Source organism: Myxine glutinosa, chromosome 12, assembly GCF_964187855.1.
Source record: "Myxine glutinosa chromosome 12, kmMyxGlut1.1, whole genome shotgun sequence".
NCBI classification, from domain to species: domain Eukaryota; kingdom Metazoa; phylum Chordata; class Myxini; order Myxiniformes; family Myxinidae; genus Myxine; species Myxine glutinosa.
The window spans coordinates 10,824,064-10,845,283 of NC_136272.1; the positions used below are offsets into that span (position 1 = coordinate 10,824,064).

At 45.2% G+C, this 21,220-nt stretch overlaps 1 protein-coding gene across 3 annotated transcripts in view; it reads right to left on the minus strand.

Annotated features, from left to right (window-relative positions):
- Positions 1–21,220, minus strand: part of LOC137438225 (rho GTPase-activating protein 7) — a 163,695-nt gene that overhangs the window by 34,472 nt on the left and 108,003 nt on the right. For all 3 annotated transcript variants that reach the window (XM_068133301.2, XM_068133302.2, XM_068133303.2), the window contains one exon: positions 16,231–17,528. In XM_068133301.2, the coding sequence (XP_067989402.2) occupies positions 16,231–17,528 (1,298 nt within the window). The remainder of the gene's footprint in view (positions 1–16,230; positions 17,529–21,220) is intronic.

Below are 21,220 nucleotides of genomic sequence, written 5' to 3' on the forward strand. Positions count from 1 at the left end.
GACAAACAAACACCAAATTTTGTATTTTAGTATGATTTCCTGTTTTTGTGTGTCCAAAACAATATAATAATCCATAACAATTTCCTTCATTTTTGTTAAAATCTACAACTTCTATATTTCCCCTCCATTAAGGATAACGTGTAAAAATTTCTACAATTACAATTTTTTTTATATTTATTTTTATTTTTATTTTTGTATACAAGATCGAGGCTCGTGAAAGAGCGAACATTAATCACACAGAAAGACAAACCGACACATAAAACATATAACATCGGAAGCGATAGACAAGATGGGGAGAGAAGGGGAAGGACACAAACACAACATTATTTTGAGAGCAGGGACCGAGAGACATGGAGACATCGAGAGATCTGTGAGAGGGAGAGGGCATTGGGGGGGGGGGCATGGGAAGGGGGCGGTGGGAGAGGTATAAAACATATGGACACTGCCAGGACTTCCAGGAAAGAAGTTGGAATTTCAAACAAGGTGGAGCTGGGGTGAATTAGCGGGGGTAGAAAAGATCAAGGTTTTGGATGGGGGAAGATAAGAGATGGTGGTGAACAGCTGTTTTAAAGACCTGGAGGGAGGAGTGCGATTTAAGGGAGTGAGGGAGTTTGTTCCAGAGGCGGGAGAAAAGAGGAATGAAAGAGTGAAGGTGAGCAGAGAGCCGAGATTTCGGCAGTTTAACCATCAGAGGGTTGCAGGCAGATCTTGTGCGACCTGTAGGAATATTTGGGGGACAGAGCACAGAGAGAGCTGGGGGTGCAAGGCTGGAGAGGAGTCGGTAGAAGACAGAAAGACCACCTACCTGCCTGCGGTGAGTGAGTGAAAGGCCCTCAGAGATAGCTTCATCGCGGGAGATTCCAATAATTCTGAAAGCTTTGGTTTCGACAGCGTGAAGCCGGGCCAGGTGTGAGGCAGGAGCACCGGCCCATAGGGGAGAACAGTATTCCATTGAGCTGCGGATGAAAGCCTTGCATGTGGTGAGGAGCTCAGGTGTGCCGAGGAAGGACTTCGCACGACGGAGGATGCCCAGTCGGCGACTGGCTTTGGAGGCCAGCTTGGAAATGTGGTTTTCCCAAGAAAGATCATGGCAGATGGTGAGACCCAAAAGCTTGAGCGACAGAACTTCTTGGAGAGGATTGTTGAGAAAGTAGATGGGAGGGTTGTCCAGTCGATCTTTTCGGAGAGACATAGTAAGAGAGTGAGATTTGTCAGGATTGAAAGACATGTTCCACTTGTTTGACCAGTCTGTGATTTTGTCCAAGTCTTCAGAGAGTGAGGAGGCTGCAGACTGCCGATCTGAGGGCAGAGGAATGGAGCGGCAGAGAGTGGAGTCATCAGCAAAGAGATAGAGAGAATTTTCCAGAGATTTTCCAGAGATTTTCCAAAGGGAAAAACAATAATTCCCTTTGTTTATGTTAAAATCGAAACCAATTTCCTTTGTTTATGTTAAAATGTAAAACCATTTCCTTTGTTTTTGTTCAAATATACAACAAATTCCTCTATTTTTATTTAAAGCCAAAACAATTTCCATTATTTCTCTTCCATTATAAGGATATGGTGCAACAATTTCTATATTTATAACAATTTTCTTTTATTTTATTTTTTATAATCGATAACAATTTCCTTTGTTTTTGTTTAAATCTATAACAATTTCGTTTATTTCCCTCCATTATAAGGATAAGGTGTAACAATTCCTATATTTATAACAATTTCCTTTGTTTTTGTTAAAATATACAACTTCCTTATGTCCCCTCCATTAAGGTAAAACAATATCCTTTGTTTTGTTTAAACATACAACAATTTACTTTGTTAATGTTAAAATGTAAAACAATTTCCTTTGTTTATGTTAAAATATATAACAACTTATTTGGTTTTTGTTTAAAGCTAAAACAACTTCCTTATTTCCCCTCCATTAATGTAAAACAATTTCCTTTGTTTTGTTTAAACATAGAACAATTTCCTTTGTTTATGTTAAAATGTAAAACAATTTCCTTTATTTCCCCTCAATTATAAAGATATGGTGCAACAATTTCTATATTTAAATAACAATTTCATTTATTTATGTTAAAATATATAACAATTTATTTGGTTTTTGTTTAAAGCTAAAACAATTTCCTTTATTTCCCCTCAGTTATAAAGATATGGTGCAACAATTTCTATATTTAAATAACAATTTCCATTGTTTATGTTAAAATATATAACAACTTATTTGGTTTTTGTTTAAAGCTAAAACAATTTCCTTTATTTCCCCTCAATTATAAATACAGACTTGGCATTTAATATGGAATATATTTTTTTCCTTGACTTGGGTTTACTTTCTGAACTCAGTATATCAATCTGGTGAGTTTCTTTTACCCTTCGGTGATGTCTTTGTTGAAAGAACCATGTCACTGATTCTCTTTCGCAGCAAGAAGTCAATAACAGGATTATATCACAGGTGGCATGACAAAATGTAAGGACAGGTACATTTGACGATTGGCTTCACAATCGGGTATATAAGGGTTGTTGCGTTCTGTATTAATGGAAAACAACTGCTGCACGTCTACAAAAGTTATTGCCGCTTCCTATGGAGATGATCCATCAACTTGACAATGCTGTTTGTCATGGAGTGGTGGCTTTACGAAATTCTGGCATGAAACAGCGTGCTATTGCTCGGCAGTATGGCATCACTTAAGGTCAGGTGTCAAATATCCTGAAACGAAATGCTCAGAGGGGTGTCCCTACTCCAATACCGAGGCCAGGACGTCCACGCAGAACCACAAGGAGAGATGATCGCCAGCTGCACCGGTTAGTCTGCAATGGCCGTACCAAGTCAGCTAATCGGCTTAGGGCTGAGTGGCAGCAACTGACAAATGTGCCTGTATCCAGAAGGCTAGTCAACCAACGACTGGTTCAAGCAGGCTATCGTGCCAGGCATCCCCTGAGAAAGCCATGCCTGACCAGACAACACAGCCAGCGCCGATTGCAGTGGGCCAGAGAGCACCGTCAATGGCAGCCAGGACACTGGAATCACGTGACCTTCAGTGACGAGTCTAGATTTATGGTCTATCGTCAAGATGGCCGCGTCCGAGTGCGCAGACAATTGCATGAAGCCCACAACGAAGATTGTATAGTGCCAAGAGTCCAAGCTGGAGGTGATGGGGTGACCGTTTGGGCTGCTTTTCATGCAGGGGGCAAAACTGACCTGGTTGTTCTGAATGGAACCCCCCCCCCCCCCCTGTCCCCACGCCTCCTCCCCCCAAGCCCTCTCCCTCCCACACATCTCCCTGCTCTTAAATGTTGTGTGCTCTCAAGTGTTTGTGTGCTTCCCCTTCTCTTGTCTTCCGCTCCCTCTTTTTATATATTTTGTTTGTCTGGTTGATTTGTTTGTGCAGTAAATGTCAGCTCTTTCACGAGCCTCGATTCAGTATACAAACCAGTTCAAGTACAGGGTCATTCTGGAAGAAACATTGCTTCCATTTGCTCGTGCAGCCTTTCGAGGAAACTTTGTCTTCCAAGATGACAATGCACGGCCTCATCGTGCTGGCATGATCCAACACTTTCTTGCTGACCGTGGTGTAGAACATATGGAATGGCCTGCCATGTCCCCGGATATGAATCCGATAGAGAACTTGTGGGCAGAATTAACGCGTCAAATCGACCACTTGCACCAGCAGCCGACCTCTGTGCATGAATTGCAGCAGGCTATTGTCACTGCATGGCAAGCGATTCCTGTCCAAACCTTGGCAAATCTCGTGAACAGCATGCCTCAACGTGTACGTGCTCTCCTGAATGCTCGTGGGGGTTACACGAAGTACTGAACTGTAATTTTACTGTCCGTAATCCCAGTCGTAATTTAACTTTTGTTTTTGTTGAAAAAAAATTTGGCTAATGTGCAAAATAAAGAGATACTTCTGGGAAACGTACAGAGGTTTAACACAGTACTGTCCGTGAATTGAGTTCGATATCAGTTTACATCACTTTCAAGGATCAATTTATTTGCTTCGAAATGTCAAATGTGGTTTTTGTTTCTTTTAAAGGTAACATTAACAAAATCTAGAATAATTTCAACATAATTCCAATGAACTTTTGGTTCTAAGACATCTTGAAAAGTAAGTTCACCCCCACAAAAAAAATATTCCATATTAAATGCCAAGTCTGTATATGGTGCAACAATTTCTATATTTAAATAACAATTTCCTTTGTTTTGTTTAAATCGATAACAATTTCCTTTGTTTTTGTTAAAATCTTGTTTTCCCTACCCACGGAACCACTTGCAAAGGAATAAACATTGTCTGTATATCTTTTGTTGTCTTTTTGAAATCACTCCAGCAAAACAAACATCATCTGCATATTTTACCATAAAATATGATGATAAGCCAGAACTTGTACATTCAAAATCACTTTTATAATTAGGGTAAAAAGGTCAGTGACAAAACAAAGTATGTGATGTTGTAAGTGATACAGTCCGAAAATGCCTATCTAAATGAACTTTCTGCAGTCTAACATTTGTTGTCCGTAAATTTTTAATTTGAATTCACATCCATAACCTGCAATTTCTCCAACAATAAACAAACCTGAATAGTATTAAAGGCTGTGACAAACAAACCTGTGTATAAAATGTTGCTTTCTCAAGGTGTTCATGCACCTTGTAACAAGGCTATGGCTGTATCTTCAACACCTCTCTTCCCCCGATAAAGAAATTGAAAAGTGAAAAGGATCCATACATTCCTTTGTTTGCTCCACCAGAATGCTTCTCACGATCCTTTCCAAACATTGGATGGGTATAGGAGTTTGTAATGCTACTGGTGTATAATCATTAAAATTTACCTGTTTGGGTATTTTAGGTACAGCTGCAATGACAGAAAACTTCCACAACTTTGGAACTGTTTGAGAGTTCAGCGACCACTTCAAAAGTGAATGAAAATCTAAAAAACAATCGACTAACATTCTTTAAGAATACGGTTGTTTTAAACATTTGCACGTTATGCTTTCACGGCCAAACCATAGCACCTGGAGGCCCCAAATTTTGGGTGTAGGTACTCTAGAATCTGGGTAAGGAAGGTACTAAGCTACCACACGTCGTCCTTGACGTCGGTTTTGAGGCCACCAAAGGCCGCTGTAACGTTTATATCGGGATGTGGGGTCAGGCAGTGCTGCCGCCGACCCACAGGCAAAAGGTAACCACCATAACACCAATAACTCCAGAACTTTTCAATGTCGAACACATCCTGAAACCATCGCCGGGAAAAGCTCACATAGCTGAGTAATGCCATATATCCCCCTTCAAATAAATCTCTTGGCAAATACAAGGGATGGACAGCAACTGTCAACAACTTTAAATATGGAGATCAATACAGAAAGTTAATCCTGATGTTATAACAGCAGTGTTCATTCACATACATACAAACCCCTCTAATACTGAAATGAGGACACCGAAAAGGAGGTCACCGAAATAAGGTCACCACCAAAACAAGGAGGCCACCGAAACAAGGAGGTCACCGAAACAAGGTCACTGAAACAAGGAGGTCACTGATACAAGGTCACTGAAACATGGAGGTCACCAAAACAAGGTCACCAAAACAAGGTCACCGAAACAAGGAGGTCACTGAAACAAGGTCACTGAAACAAGGAGGTCACCGAAAAGGAGGTCACCGAAACGAGGCCACTGAAACAAGGAGGTCACCAAAACAATGTCACCGAAACAAGGAGGCCACTGAAACAAGGAGGTCACCAAAACTAGGTCACCGAAACAAGGAGGCCACCAAAACAAGAAGGTCACTGAAACAAGGAGGTCACTGAAACAAGGAGGTCACTGAAACAAGGTCACCAAAACAAGGAGGCCACCGAAACAAGGAGGTCACTGAAACAAGGAGGCCACCGAAACAAGGAGGCCACCGAAACAAGGAGGTCACTGAAACAAGGAGGCCACCAAAACAAGGAGGTCACCGAAACAAGGAGGCCACCAAAACAAGGAGGTCACTGAAACAAGGAGGTCACCGAAACAAGGAGGTCACCGAAACCAGGAGGTCACCAAAACGAGGAGGTCACTGAAACAAGGAGGCCACCAAAACAAGGAGGTCATCGAAACAAGGAGGTCACTAAAACAAGGAGGTCACTGAAACAAGGTCACCAAAACAAGGAGGCCACCGAAACAAGGGGTCACTGAAACAAGTAGGTCACTGAAACAAGGAGGTCACCGAAAAAAGGGGGTCACTGAAACAAGGAGGCCACCGAAACAAGGATGTCACTGAAACAAGGAGGCCACCGAAACAAGGTCACCGAAACAAGGTCACCAAAACAAGGTCACTGAAACAAGGAGGTCACCAAAACAAGGTCACCGAAACAAGGAGGTCACCAAAACAAGGTCACCGAAACAAGGAGGCCACCGAAACAAGGTCACCAAAACAAGGTCACCCAAACAAGGAGGTCATCGAAACAAGGAGGTCGTCGAAACAAGGAGGTCGTCGAAACAAAGAGGTCATCAAAACAAGGATGCCTCCGAAAAGGAGGCCACCACAGGCAGAAACCTTGGCTAGCAATGCGGGGTGCCAGACAATGTCAAAGGCTCCCGAGATGTCAAGAGATAGAGCCCCGATTTCTTGCTTTAAATTCAGGAACACCATCCAAATTATGAGCGCAAAGTGGCTGCATAGCCAAAGTTGAGTGATTTTGCGTGACACAGAACAAAATTGATAATCACAGATCAGGCCTTTTGAGAAAAGGAAAGACTATGTCAGCTGAGATGATTGATTCCATGACTTTGTTTACAACTGGAAATAAACCTGATGGAAGTAAGCTGCAGCTGAATGGACATTTTGCATGCTTCTTGTCTATGGGAGTGATGACGCCAAGCGTATGACCAGATGACCAAGCGTATGACCAGATGACCAAGCGTATGACCAAGCGATGACCAGATGAGAGGAAGCCAAAGGTAAAAAAACAAAACAAGGTGAGGATCCATTATCTCTCCTATCATCCTTCCTTTTCTTATTTTTCTCAAGTTTAAGACATTTCATATCTGCGCCATCCACCCTTTCCGTCAGTTGCATATGTAATAAATAGATGGCCCCTAACTTAATTATCTCAGTCATCTGAGTTGGAAAGAAGAGTAAAACTAAATTTTTGTTAATTTCTGCATTGTACGTTAAACCAAACTTTCATTTCCTCCATCAGTGACAAACAACAAGAGAAAATGCTCAGATGGGAAAATAGAGTCCCCTTTGTCTCTTTATCACAAAACCTTCGCTTCCATGTCGCTGATCATAACATTTTCCATTTCCACTCCTGGGAACAAGCATGGAGAGCGAGGTCAATCCTTTCCCTCGATTGCAAATTTCACCAGAGGGGCTTGTTTTCTCCATTGTAAATGACTACGGCTCGTGGTGGTGGTGGTGGTGGTGGTGGTGGTGGTGGTGTGTGTGTGTGTGTGTGGATGTGAGTGTGTGTGTGTGTGTGTGTGTGTGTGTGTGTGTGGATGTGTGTGTGTGTGTGTGTGTGTGTGTGTGTGTGTGTGTGTGTGTGTGTGTGTGTGTGTGTGTGTGTGCACTGGAAGACTTAGTGTTTTAATTTGTACTTTCTAAACAATTGGCACACCTCATGCAAGCTGAAAAAACGACAAAACATCATGGAGTGGCCTGGGTTCGAACTCCCATGCCCGGAAATTTCAGTGGGAGTGCATCACAAGTGAGCCAGATTCCCAGATTCCCAGATGCCCAGATTCCCAGATTCCCAGACAGCACCGGCAGGTCATTTTCCCTTTGCTTCCCCGCGCCAAGTTTCCTTCTTGAAGCAGCGACAATTACCAGCCAGGCCGCATTACCCAGCTGCGGGGCTGTCAGCAGAGTGACGAGTAAAAACATTCGGTTTTAATCCTCGGGGAATGCTCCCTGTCTATTGTTCAATTTCCTTTGAGTGACTCCTCACACTGAAGAGGCGGAAATTGGGGCTAAAGGGAGACCCCGAGGTTGAACACGTGAGTTTAAGGACTTGTGAGCCACACACACTCTCAGTGTATCCAGCTGGGATGATGGCTGAGGTCTACATCAAACCCACATACGCTCGGGTTTGGGAAACTTGGTAATGGGTGTGTAAAGTGGTGTGGGGGGACGTCATACAAAAGTGTGGTCAAACATTAATGTCGTAGATATGATTTTTTTGAGCTGCTTGGTAGTGCAGTGTGTGTATATGTATGTATATATGTTTGTATGTGTATATGTGTATGTATGTATATACTATATATATATATATATATATATATACACACTACATGACCAAAAGTATGTGGACACCTGAACATCACACATCTCATTACAAAATCATGGGCATTAATATGGAGTTGGACCCCCCCCCCCCTGGCCCCCACCCGCCCCTTTGCTGCTATAACAGCCTCCACTCTTCTGGGAAGGCTTTCCACGAGATGTTGGAACATTGCTGCGGGGATTTGCTTCCATTCAGCAACAAGAGCATAAGTGAGGTCGGGCACTGATGTTGGGTGATTAGGCTTGGCTCGCAGTTAGCATTCCTATTCATCCCAAAGGTGTTCGATGGGGTTGAGGTCAGGGCTCTGTGCAGGCCAGTCAAGTTCTTCCAAAACGATCTCGTCAAAGATCTTCGGATGGACTTCGCTTTGTGCACGGGGGCATCGTTATGCTGAAACAGGAAAGGGCCTTCCCCAAACTGTTACCACAAAGTTGGAAGCACACAATCGTCTAGAATGTCATTTTATGCTGTAGGGTTAAGATTTCCCTTCACTGGAAGTAAGGGGTTGAGCCCGAACCATGAAAAACAGCCCCAGATCATTATTCCTCCTCTAGCAAATTTTACAGTTGGCACTATGCATTTGGGCAGGTAGTGTTCTCCGAGCATCCGCCAAACCCAGATTCGTCTGTCGGACTGCCAGATGATGAAGCATGATTCATCACTCCAGAGAACGCGTTTCCACTGCTCCAGAGTCCAATTGTGGCGAGCTTTACACCACTCCAGCCGACGCTTGACATTGCGCAGGATGATCTTCGGCTTGTGTACGGCTGCTCAGTCATGGAAACCCATTTCACGAAGCTTCCATCAAACAGTTGTTGTGCTGATGTTGCTTCCAGAGGCAGTTTGGAATTCGGTAGTGAGTGTTGTAACCGAGGACAGACGATTTTTACGCGCTGCGCACCTCAGCACTCGGCAGTCCCGTTCTGTGAGCTTGTATGGCCTACCACTTCGCGGCTGAGCTATTGTTGCTCCTAGACTTTTCCACTTCACAATAACAGCACTTACAGTTGACCGAGGCAGCTCTAGCAGGGCAGAAATTTGACGAATTGACTTGTTGGAAAGGTGGCATCCTATGACGGTGCCACGTTGAAAGTCATGGAGCCCTTCAGTATGGCCCGTTCTACTGCCAATGTTTGTCTATGGAGATTGCATGGCTGTGTGCTTGATTATATATACCTGTCAGCAATGGGTGCGGCTGAAACAGCCGAATCCACTAATTAGAAGGGGTGTCCGCATACTTTTGGTCATGTAGTGTATATATATGTATGTGTGTATGTGTATGCATATGTGTATGTATATGTATGTATAAGTATGTGTATGTATATGTATGTATATGTGCATGTTTGTATATGTTTATGTATGTACTCGTATATGTATATGTGTATATGTGTATTTGTGTATATGTGTATATGTATGTATCTGTATGTATATGTATGTGTATGTGTGCATGTATATGTGTGTGTGTGTGTATGTGTGTGTGTGCATATATGGGTGTGTATGTGTGTGTGTGTGTGTGTGTGTGTGTGTGTGTGTGTGTGTGTGTGTGTGTGTGTGTGTGCATATATGGATGTGTATGTGTGTTTGTGTGTTAGTATATGTGTGCGTGTGTGTAATGTGTAGAAATTCTGAATGTGGATCACAAACAGGTAATACTAAGCTCTAGGAAAAGAAACCACATAACCAGTTACTGTACGTTAACAAAAGCAAAACAATTAATGACAGCATCCAGGAAGCTTCCAGAATCAGTCATTTTAGTCTGTTGCCAAGTTCATGGTACCGCCTAGTGCGGCCAAGCCATATGCAAAGCGAGGCAAGGCCCCAAGGCAGGATTCCAGGAAAGCAGAACTCTCCCAAACATCACACTCTGTACAGCTTGGGTAAGCACAACAGATGTATGTGCAGACCGTTTGAATTTGACACCAAATCCGCTAGGAATAACATTAACTTCAACACCCCCCCCCTGCCCCCCAATTCCCCAACCCTCATCCCCACTTTCACCCTCAACCAGCCAGAACACTGCCCCCTCTGAACTTCAGCGAGACAAATGTCCGCACTGTACGTACAAAGTCTTGCACTGTACTTTGTACTCCTTGGTTTGCTATTTCATCCAAATAAGCATTTGCAGCTTAAACAATTCATTCTCATCATACAGTATGTGCTTTTTCTCCTCGAAGAAGATAGATTACATGCAGCTATTCTTCATCTGACTGTCAAAAATACTGGAAGGTCCTCTCACTCACTATCCAAAGGTGCAGCAATGCAGGTACACAGGTGAGAAGAATATGTAATTGAAGTCATCAAGAATGTTCTAACAAAATCCATGGGACATACTTTTTCAGTTCTAAAGAATAGTCTCCATATGCATCTGACTTACATAACTGTGAATAACAACCAGAAGCAGTCAAAAAATGATACTAAGGAGATACAAGAGTCCAAGACGCAGCGAAAAATATATCAAGAGGCCTATCAATTTTTTTTAAATCTCACACTTACATTTTTTTTCTTACCCATATGACATCTTTGTATTAAATCAGCTGGATTTATCTGTCCATGTGTCTGTCCCTCGGTCTGTCACGCTCTCTTTGCTCGTCATTACACCGATACATCTAGCACTAGGCTAGGCCTCTACGGACTTGCACGCCATCCCAACCAGTAAATAATCCATCTTATTGCTTCGCTGACGGCAGTTGAATACGTTAGCTCATATACCTGGCTCTCCCTGACAGCTGTAGGCGACAGGCTGAATGCCAGATTCTAGTCGTCGGGATGACGGATTTAGTAAGATGGCGGTGTAGTAAGATGGCGTTACTTCTTGCACGAGGCTATGCCTCTACGGACTTGCACGCCATCCTGACCAGTAAATAACCCGTCTTATTGCTTCGCTGACGGCAGTTGAATACGTTAGCTCAAATACCTGGCTCTCCCTGACAGCTGTAGGCGACAGGCTGAATGCCAGATTCTAGTTGTCAGGATGACGGATTTAGTAAGATGGCGGTGTAGTAAGATGGCGTTACTTCTTGCACTAGGCTATGCCTCTACGGACTTGCACGCCATCCCGACCAGTAAATAACCCGTCTTATTGCTTCGCTGACGGCAGTTGAATACGTTAGCTCAAATACCTGGCTCTCCCTGACAGCTGTAGGCGACAGGCTGAATGCCAGATTCGAGTTGTCAGGATGACGGATTTAGTAAGATGGCGGTGTAGTAAGAAGGCGTTACTTCTTGCACTAGGCTATGCCTCTACGGACTTGCACGCCATCCCGACCAGTAAATAACCCGTCTCATTGCTTTGCTGACGGCAGTTGAATACGTTAGCTCATACATCTGGCTCCAGGGACCAGCCGGCCCGCTCTGAAGGTTCGGATCGGGACACCGGGATTCATTCCGGTCGCCCGGTCGGCCCGGAGGTGGGGGTGCGGGGCCTGTCATGGAACGTCAAAACAAACGGCCTGCCGGGGCCGCCCAAAAGTCGGGCGTGAGGGGTGCGTCCACTAATGGAACGCCTCTCGCTTCCCAGATCGAGGGCCACGTGGTCAGGAGAACCTCGTCCCTTCTGGTTGCCCTGCCGTCCCACCGGGAGCGCTGGCAGGGTGTACTTCAAACTAAGCTTAAGTGTCAAGTGTTAAGTTCCTCCTTGCCCTCGCAAGGGAAAGGCTAGGGTCAAGCTCTTCCAAATTTCCAAACACTAGAAATCGGACGTCTCAAATTAATTAACTAATTTGTTAATACATCTCAGTCGCCCGCGACCTCTCTAGCGCGGGCGTCGAACCAGTTCATTTCCGGGCGACCGGGCCGAGTATCGGCCCGGCCGTGGCCGAAGCCATTGATTCCGCCGTAGCACGCTAACGCGTAGGCTCGCGCTTCCCTGGTCCACCGGGGCTCCGCGGGTGTCCTACTGTGCCCGGCACTGCTGATCTCTCAAACTTCCGGGAGTAGGTGCCGGTGCCCGGGGACGGAGTTCGCTGTCTAAACATGGTAGCGCTAGGCCAGTGGGACCGCCGGCACCCACGTGCACTCACAAGTTGTTTTGCGCGTGGGCGGCAGTATCAGACCGGGGCGCCCAAACGCTCCCCGGCTAAAGTTCATCCTGAAAGCGCCCACATTGTGCGGACAAACCAAGTCAAGGGCCACGTGGTCAGGAGAACCTCGTCCCTTCCGGTCACACTTTGCCTATCGGCCGGCCTCGAAGACCGAAATTGTGACGGTGTCACCCGAAAATTCGGGATATTTGACTTTCGGGCGTGAGGTATTCACGTCATCCTCGGGTGTCGCTTCACTTCGCTTCACAGTCACTTCGGGTGACACCGTCACAATTTCGGTCTTCGAGGCCGGCCGATAGGCAAAGTGTGACCGGAAGGGACGAGGTTCTCCTGACCACGTGGCCCTTGACTTGGTTTGTCCACACAATGTGGGCGCTTTCAGGATGAACTTTAGCCGGGGAGCGTTTGGGCGCCCCGGTCTGATACTGCCGCCCATGCGCAGAACAACTTGTGAGTGCACGTGGGTCCCGGCGGTCCCACTGGCCTAGCGCTACCATGTTTAGACAGCGAACTCCGTCCCCGGGCACCACGTCTGACTCTCTTATTCAGGGAGCATGGCGACGTGGGCACGGTAGGAGACCCGCGGAGCCCCGGCGGACCAGGGACGCGTGGCGCGAGCCTACGCGTTAGCGTGCTATGGCGGAATCAACGGCTTCGGCCATGGCCGAGCCGATACTCGGCCCGGTCGCCCGGAAATGAACTGGTTCGACGCCCGCGCTAGAGAGGTCGCGGGCGACTGAGATGTATTAACAAATTAGTTAATTAATTTGAGACGTCCGATTTCTAGTGTTTGGAAATTTGGAAGAGCTTGACCCTAGCCTTTCCCTTGCGAGGGCAAGGAGGAACTTGACACTTGACACTTAAGCTTAGTTTGAAGTACACCCTGCCAGCGCTCCCGGTGGGACGGCAGGGCAACCAGAAGGGACGAGGTTCTCCTGACCACGTGGCCCTCGATCTGGGAAGCGAGAGGCGTTCCATTAGTGGACGCGCCCCTCACGCCCGACTTTTGGGCGGCCCCGGCAGGCCGTTTGTTTTGACGTTCCGTGACAGGCCCCGCACCCCCACCTCCGGGCCGACCGGGCGACCGGAATGAATCCCGGTGTCCCGATCCGAACCTTCAGAGCGGGCCGGCTGGGGAGTGCCAAGCACCCCGTACCTGCACTTTCCGTCCCTGCGGTCCCAAATACCGGAACCACCCGAATACCACTTTATTCGACAAAATGAGGTGCGGCCTACAGCCTTAGAAAACCAACCCTATATAAGTCAATACCTCCGACGACACAGGCGCGCATTCGTGCCGCGTGACGTGGTGACGTCATCGCGCTTTCACCTTAAAAGACTTATTTGATATAAGTTAATATTTTGATATAAGCCTTAGAAAACCAACCCTATAGAAGTCAATACCTCCGACGACACAGGCGTGCATTCGTGCTGCGTGACGTGGTGACGTTATCACGCTTTCACCTTAAAAGATTTATTTGATATAAGTTAATATTTTGATATAAGCCTTAGAAAACCAACCCTATAGAAGTCAAATGGTCCAATAAAGGGTGATGGGAGGGTGATGGGAGGGTGATGGGAGGGTGATGGGAGGGTGATGGCAGGGTGATGGGAGGGTGATGGCAGGGTGATGGGAGGGTGATGGCAGGGTGATGGGGGAGGGTGATGGGGGAGGGTGATGGGGGAGGGTGATGGGGCAGGGTGATGGGGCAGGGTGATGGGAGGGTGCAATAATCCGGTGCAATAATCGAAAACCGATTCAAAATGGCCCCTCGCTACGATTTTCCACGATCACATTTTATTTTCACCACTTCAAATCGACCGAATTTCACCAAATAAGATACCACACTCGCTGCACTGATGTCATTTTTACGGCAAAAGTGAAAACAGATTTTAATTTGGAAATAAAACGAAAGCGTGCACAATGGAATCATTCGTGCCGCGTGACGCGGTGACGTCATCGCGTTTCCACCTTAAAAGACTTATTTGATATAAGTTAATATTTTGATATAAGCCTTAGAAAACCAACCCTATAGAAGTCAATACCTCGACGACACAGGCGCGCATTCGTGCCGCGTGACGTGGTGACGTCATCGCGCTTTCATCTTAAAAGACATTTGATATAAGTTAATATTTTGATATAAGCCTTAGAAAACCAACCCTATAGAAGTCAATACCTCCAACGACATCTGGATCCCTGGTGTTGGGCTAGCGGCTAGGGTGCCGGCTTAGGATACCTAGGATCCTGGGTTCGAATCTCGGTCGATCGCCGAATTAATGCCAGGGGGGTTGACTCAGACCTGTCATCCTTCCGAGGTCGGCTAATTGAGTACCAGTTCACTGGTAATTCCCTGTTTGTCGTTGAAGGCGGCAAAAAGGGTTGGCATCAGGAAGGGCATCCGGCCGTAAAACATTGCTTCAAAAAGGGGACCAAAAAACAACAACTACCACGGTCCCCGAAAAGGCCAACCCCCGCTTTGCGGGGAAAAATGGCCTCTAAACGGTGGTTTATACATCTGGCTCTACCTGACAGCTGTAGGCGACAGGCTGAATGCCAGATTCTCGTCATCGGGATGACGGATTTAGTAAGATGGCGGTGTAGTAAGATGGCGTTACTTCTTGCACTAGGCTAGGCCTCTACGGACTTGCACGCTATCCCGACCAGTAAATGACCTGTCTCATTGCTTCGCTGATGGCAGTTGAATACGTTAGCTCATATATGTGGCTCTACCTGACAGCTGTAGGAAACAGGCTGAATGCCAGATTCTAGTCGTTGGGATGACGGATTTAGTAAGATGACGGTGTAGTAAGATGGTGTTAATTCTAGCATTAGGCAAGGCCTTTGCGGTGGTTTATCATTCATGACTGCATGAGATTGGATTTTGCAATTTCAAAAAAAATGCGATGCAACGTCTGATCAGTGGGAACATAAAACATTCATAATATTGCTTTTTGGTAAATAAGTGTGCATACTAATAAGATTAACGCTGGGTTGTTAACCAGAAAGAAAACGTTTCTAGAAGAAAAAATTAAAGGAACAGTCTCATTGTTCTTTCGGAGCATCATTTTTCACAGAAAGTAATCCAGTTCTTACAGGGAATAATAATTTGCTATCATAGAGTCAGGACATCAGGATAATTTCAACCGCCATGTAACGATAGACAAATCAACCAAAGATAATTATAAAATGAAGAACTACAGGCTGACGATGGCTCTACCGGATATTGTATGTCCACCAAGGCTTGTTACGCATCGTCAATAACATTGTGTGTCCCTTGCCTTCTGGTCAGACTGCCAATCATATTTACAGGAACGACATCGAATGATGGACACTCACAGTCTGCAGAGCTCAGTCTCAAACATAGACAATTTGCTTTTTGAACATTTCTTTTCTGATTTAACCAGAGTTAGTGGTGTAATTGTTTGTTCTGAGTGTCTGTCTGCCTGGTCTGAGTCTGGGAGGTCAGAAACTATATGTTGGCAGCCATAGCACAGGCATTGATGGGAAGAATGACCTCCTCCTGCATTGAAGCTCTTTGTAAGTGAACTCATCTTTCGCTTATATTTGATATGACGCAGTGACGTAAACTCGACATCGCGGGAATACTTGGGGGAGGAGATGAGGTTGGAGGAGGAGGAGGGACGGGGGTCTGGAACCTCCAACTGTTTTAGGAAAAGGATACATTGTTGCACCCAACTTCACTGATTTATACTTTAAATTTATAAATTATTTTGAGCAGGTTGTCTTCTCCAGAGGTTATTGCTAGGGTGAGGCACCTAGGTGATGGGCATGAGTGTTGTTTTTGACAGTTTCAAGGATATGCACCTGCTTTATTTTCTCCAACATCCTGGATCACAGATCAAGAGCAATGCAAGGAAGAATATTAGGCAACATAGTTCTCAACTAAGTATAAATTCAAATGACAGAGTATGAGAAAGAGGATACCTGCAGTTGCTTCCCTCTGATGGCCGTCCATCTCGGTCGAGTTCCGTAAGCGAGTCACCCGTGCTCTCGCCATCTGAGGCTGTGACACAACCTGTGTCAGCATCTGAATGACCAGGTGGTGAGCGCCGAGATCCAGGAGAGCCAGCGGATGCTGAAGAACCACCACATGAGTCGGAATCGCCACCGTTTCCACCTCTACAGGCCCGCCCAGCATCGTCCTCCCCATTTGGCTCTAATTCTAGCCAAACTTGACGCGTCCATGAAGCGACAGCTCGCTGCAACCCAACAACTTGGGCAAGGAGTTCCTCCAGCCCTCCGGGCAGAGATTGCAGGATGGTGTTTCCAGGCCCTTGCCTGGTTGGCACATTGTCGTAAATGCTCACTCTGCTCAACAATGATTCGCACGAGTTGCAGCGTGCTTTATGAGGACTTATGTTGCGTTGTTGAGCCATTATTGATTCACTTGACAAAGTACGGTTTGCACCATGGGAATGGCAGGCAGTTGCTCTGAGGTGAAAACTTCCTGTATGCCAATTCACATCACGATCCTCATGAAGGATGTAGCTATCACTGGACAGTGCCCGCGGAAAGGTTCCAGGCTTGTGGTCAAGTGGCAACCGGAACATTAGGCTTTCATACGAGGCTGCCCCTCCACGATAACCTGCCATTTGCAAGTCACCTTTTCCATTAAACTCTGGCTTAGAACCCACAAATTCGCCATGATTTGTAGGTGTGCTACTCCATGTCGAGGTTTGATCATTTTTCAGGTCAAAGCATTGGAGTTGACAAGCAGACCTTTCTATGGAGTCAGATTTGGGGAATGGCCCACTGATAACCAAACCGGCATGACGAGTTGGCAATTTGTGCCTCGTCTTGCGTTTGAAGCTGAGGCTCTCAACTCGTTTCAGGAGACCTCTTCTCCTCGGGCTTCCTGGAGAAGTCTGCTCTCCGCATGGGCCACAGCCCGCCGTGCTTCCTGGGCATCCACGAACTGAACTCGCCATGGTCCCTGAGTCAGGGGAAGACAATCTTTCCCCTGACTTGATGTCCAATTCCTTCCGTGAGCTTGTAGTCCCCGTTTCTGCAGTGTCCCCCGCCCAGGGACTTTCAGCACCAATGTTCAGCACAAGTCCTCCTTTGTTGACCTCACCGGGCTCACTCTGTGCTTGTAAATTCAACACAGGGCCATTTTTTCTCGTCTTCTGTGTTTCAGTGAGCCTCAGCCAACGTCCGCTGCTCTTTTCGTAGGTCCACTTGCTGCTGATGGCAAGGTTGTCCTCGTCGTCTGAATCGTCATCCTGTGGAAGGTACACATTGCCAAGATGAGAAGTTGTATCATGATAAATAAATTAATTAATGTGTGCCCAAAAAGTGATGCTTATCAAACCCTGCGACCATAATGGATGAGAGCAGTTCTTTCCAAATGAAACACCTGCAGGGCAAACTTTCAGCCACAAAACTTCGAACTTTGATCAGACATTGAAAAGTGCATTCCGGGGCAGGGACGGGCCGATTGCTCATCCAATGATCTCTTGTTTTTACTCGATTTTCCCTGCCACTGTTCCCTTTGAAAAAAAACCTTTCCTGTGTCTCATGCCACATGCCAAACCATCCACATCTTTCGCGTGAACAACAAAGAACCAGAGCAATCAATCAGCACACTTGTATCCAGACGCTCAACTTGAAAAGCCAATTCCAAATGAGCGCACCATTTGTCCATGTGGCATGAACACAGCAAGTACGGGGATATTTCTGTGCGGGGAGAATCGATTCTCTGTACGAATTAATATAACCGCATTCTCTCAACTCCTGTGTGGTTACGATCAATTCCCGTGGAAAAGGCAAACAATCCCTTTTCCCTTTGATCGGCAGGTGTCGCTTTGACTGCATCGACGAGGTGTTCATGCTTTTCCCCCTTTAAATTGCAAAGATTTCATAATACTGTTTGTTGAGGACTCTCTAGGTTTCCTCAATTTATCATCAATTCTTCGTTCATCTCCATCCTTTCCTAACTTTTCTCGGCTCTCCTTTGGGCCACCTGTTTCATTTCCACTCCTCTACAACTCCGTCAGACTTGTCTTCTCTTCCTTTTTGTGCCAACGTGGCATCCTAAAAACCCGCCCAATCACACTCCCTGCCCCCAAATCAATTTCGTGCATAATATGAAGATGGCCCCCCTACATGCTTCAATTTCCCAATGATTTACTTCAATAAGTTATCATGTATAAAGGCAACAGAGATATTGTACCATATTAAAGATTAAAGTGGACTCAGCCTGTCATCCTTCTGAGGTCGGCAAATTGAGTACCAGTTCACTGGTAATTCCCTGTGTGTCGCAAGTGGCGACTAACAAGGTTGGCGGCAGGAAGGACATCCGGCCATAAAACATTGCTTCAAAAAGGGGACCACGGTGCCCAAAAAAGGCCAACCCCTGCTCTGCAGGGAAAATGGCCTCCAAAGGTGGTTCTATTAAAGATTAAAGTGGAAATGTGTCGCATTGTCATTGTTTTCTCACTTTGGAGATTCACCTTTGCCCAGTTTCGGAGACCTCATGTCAACGACGCGTGATGCCGCCCTGGTATGCGTTTGCAATCTCTATTGTTAGCCTGGTGATTGAAGAGCCACCGTCTCGGTTCAGAGTGTCAAGGCTGTCACGTGTTAAGTGGAACTCTATTTTAGTTTGCATCTTATCGAGTTATCTAGTTACGTCAAGTTGCGGACGACTTCATGTGACACTCATGACCAGTTTTCATAAGCAATGGACTGAAGAAACATTAATTCAGGCAGTAATGTCACGGGACCCCAAGTCGTTAACAGTGTGCACCAGCTCCGTTGCTTTTATGCTTTCTGTACATCAGTGTGACATTAAAAATGTCTCAACGCTTCCTGCAGCTGAACCTAATGCTGAAACAATACGGCCGAGCCCTCATGTAGATGCTTACGTTTTTTTCTTCGAGGATTCTCATTATTTCCTCCAGTACGTACATCTTTTTGAAAGCGTTATCATGGAGAAAAACTGTCCAAAGTCTCATTACTGTTACTAGTGAGGTACCCGTGCTACGCACGGGTGGGAGCCCAGAAGCAAACACACAATGCAGAAACGGCGAATGCTAAAGCATGAAACCAATAAATTCCACATTCATGTCGCACCTTCAGTCGCACGTCAGACATGGACAGCAAGTTCGTGAAGGACTTCCATGAAAAACGTACCCGTTCGCAAACAAACAGGTACGTTTGTTCCATACCCAGTCAATGGCGAATCTGCATATGGCGATCCGCGAATTCACATTTAGAAAGTAGAAACCATCACGGCATGTCGTCATTCACTTGAACTCGGTATCTCTTTTTTCATTCCAAACAGCATAACTCCAATCACAAATTAAATAGCAGTAATATAAAAAATAAACTTTTAACAACATTCGTGACAAAAACAAATATTTAAATCCTGATGTGAAGTTCCGTACGGTTGGGTGAACACAATTACGAATTCAAAATCGTAATTGTATTCACTCAATTCCAATCATCAATTGATACTTTAACAAAACCATTAACATGATTAACATTTAATGTTTAACGATTTAACATTATGATTGAATGACGGTTGTATTGGGATATTATCAAACCCGCGCATTGCGTAATCTGTTCACTTCCGGATTCGCTGCAGGTTCGTAATTCTCATCAAAATCTAAACAGTATTTGTAGAATATCAACAAAAGCCACATCACTGTTCATGTCGGTAAATATTATTCCATCGTGTTTGGAAAAACTGAAAAATTGGAAAAAGAATTGGAAAAACAATATGGCCTATTTTACTCCAGGGGGTCCCAGGATTACCCACCCAAAATATCGTTGCGATCGGTTCAGCCGTTTTTGCGGTACCTTCGAACGGACAGACGGATGGACATTTGGTGAATTATAGTAAGATGTGTATCAACAAAATGTACTTAAGACAATTCATTTTGCAAAGAAGTGTCGTGGACTTTAAAAGCTCAGAAAACCGTGATCAAGAGCCAAGATCTCCGGACAACCCTTTTTGTTCTGAAACACCAGAAGTTGTGAAAGAGACCCAAGTTGATGGCTGGCACAAATATGTGGCGCTGCATGCCTCAGACCACTGTAATGCCAACCAGATGTACGTTCCTTTGTAATTAAAACCGCATTTCCTTTGCAGTAGCGAAAGCAGCGTTTAACAGTGAAGGGCATTCACAAACGTACAAAAGTTACCTGGTTGTACAAACGTTTTACCTGCAAAGGGCTTTCATCAAAATCTTAGAATATAATGTCTTCAACGCTAATTGGATATACACTCCGGTTACTCCAGTGCTCTAGATGATTGTGTTTCATCATGCTGTGTATTCAATGGAAGTGAAACGAAGTACAATAAAATAAATAAATAAATAAATTGCACATGCTAAAGAATTCCCAAAAGGTAATGAACTTTGGTACCACATTTCAGGTTCTTCTTAAGAAACAATAAATTCCAAGAGGATGCTTATCAATTTTTTTTATTGCATTTCGATTGATTTAAACCCCCCCAAAAACGTTTATTTATTTATTTAGCAATTTCATATCTGATTGCGATTCGATTTATAGATGCAGACTTCCTGGTGGCATCTTCACCTGGGCATGGCTGTGTTGCTGACTTCAAATGTCCACCCTGTGAGTTGGTGTGCAGATCTTGAGTTTGGTCAACAATGGCGTATTCTTCTACAAGTGCACCGTTGGGCTCCTTGAAGTCGAAAAGCAAACGCTAGCGGGAGAGTCGGATGGCTCAACAATGATTCCGAAAGCACGAAAGCACGATGTGATCGGGTGGCAACTGAGGGTGGCAGTTATTGGTTGCATCCTACATTATAGTGTTCTTCAAGTCAGTCGATTACCTTAAAACCCGACAATTTTAGGACGATGATGCTTTTCTCCAGGTTGTCCTGTCAGTCCTTCGAAAGCAAATAAAATGTATGGAATTCTCGATTTCATGTTTCCAAATCAA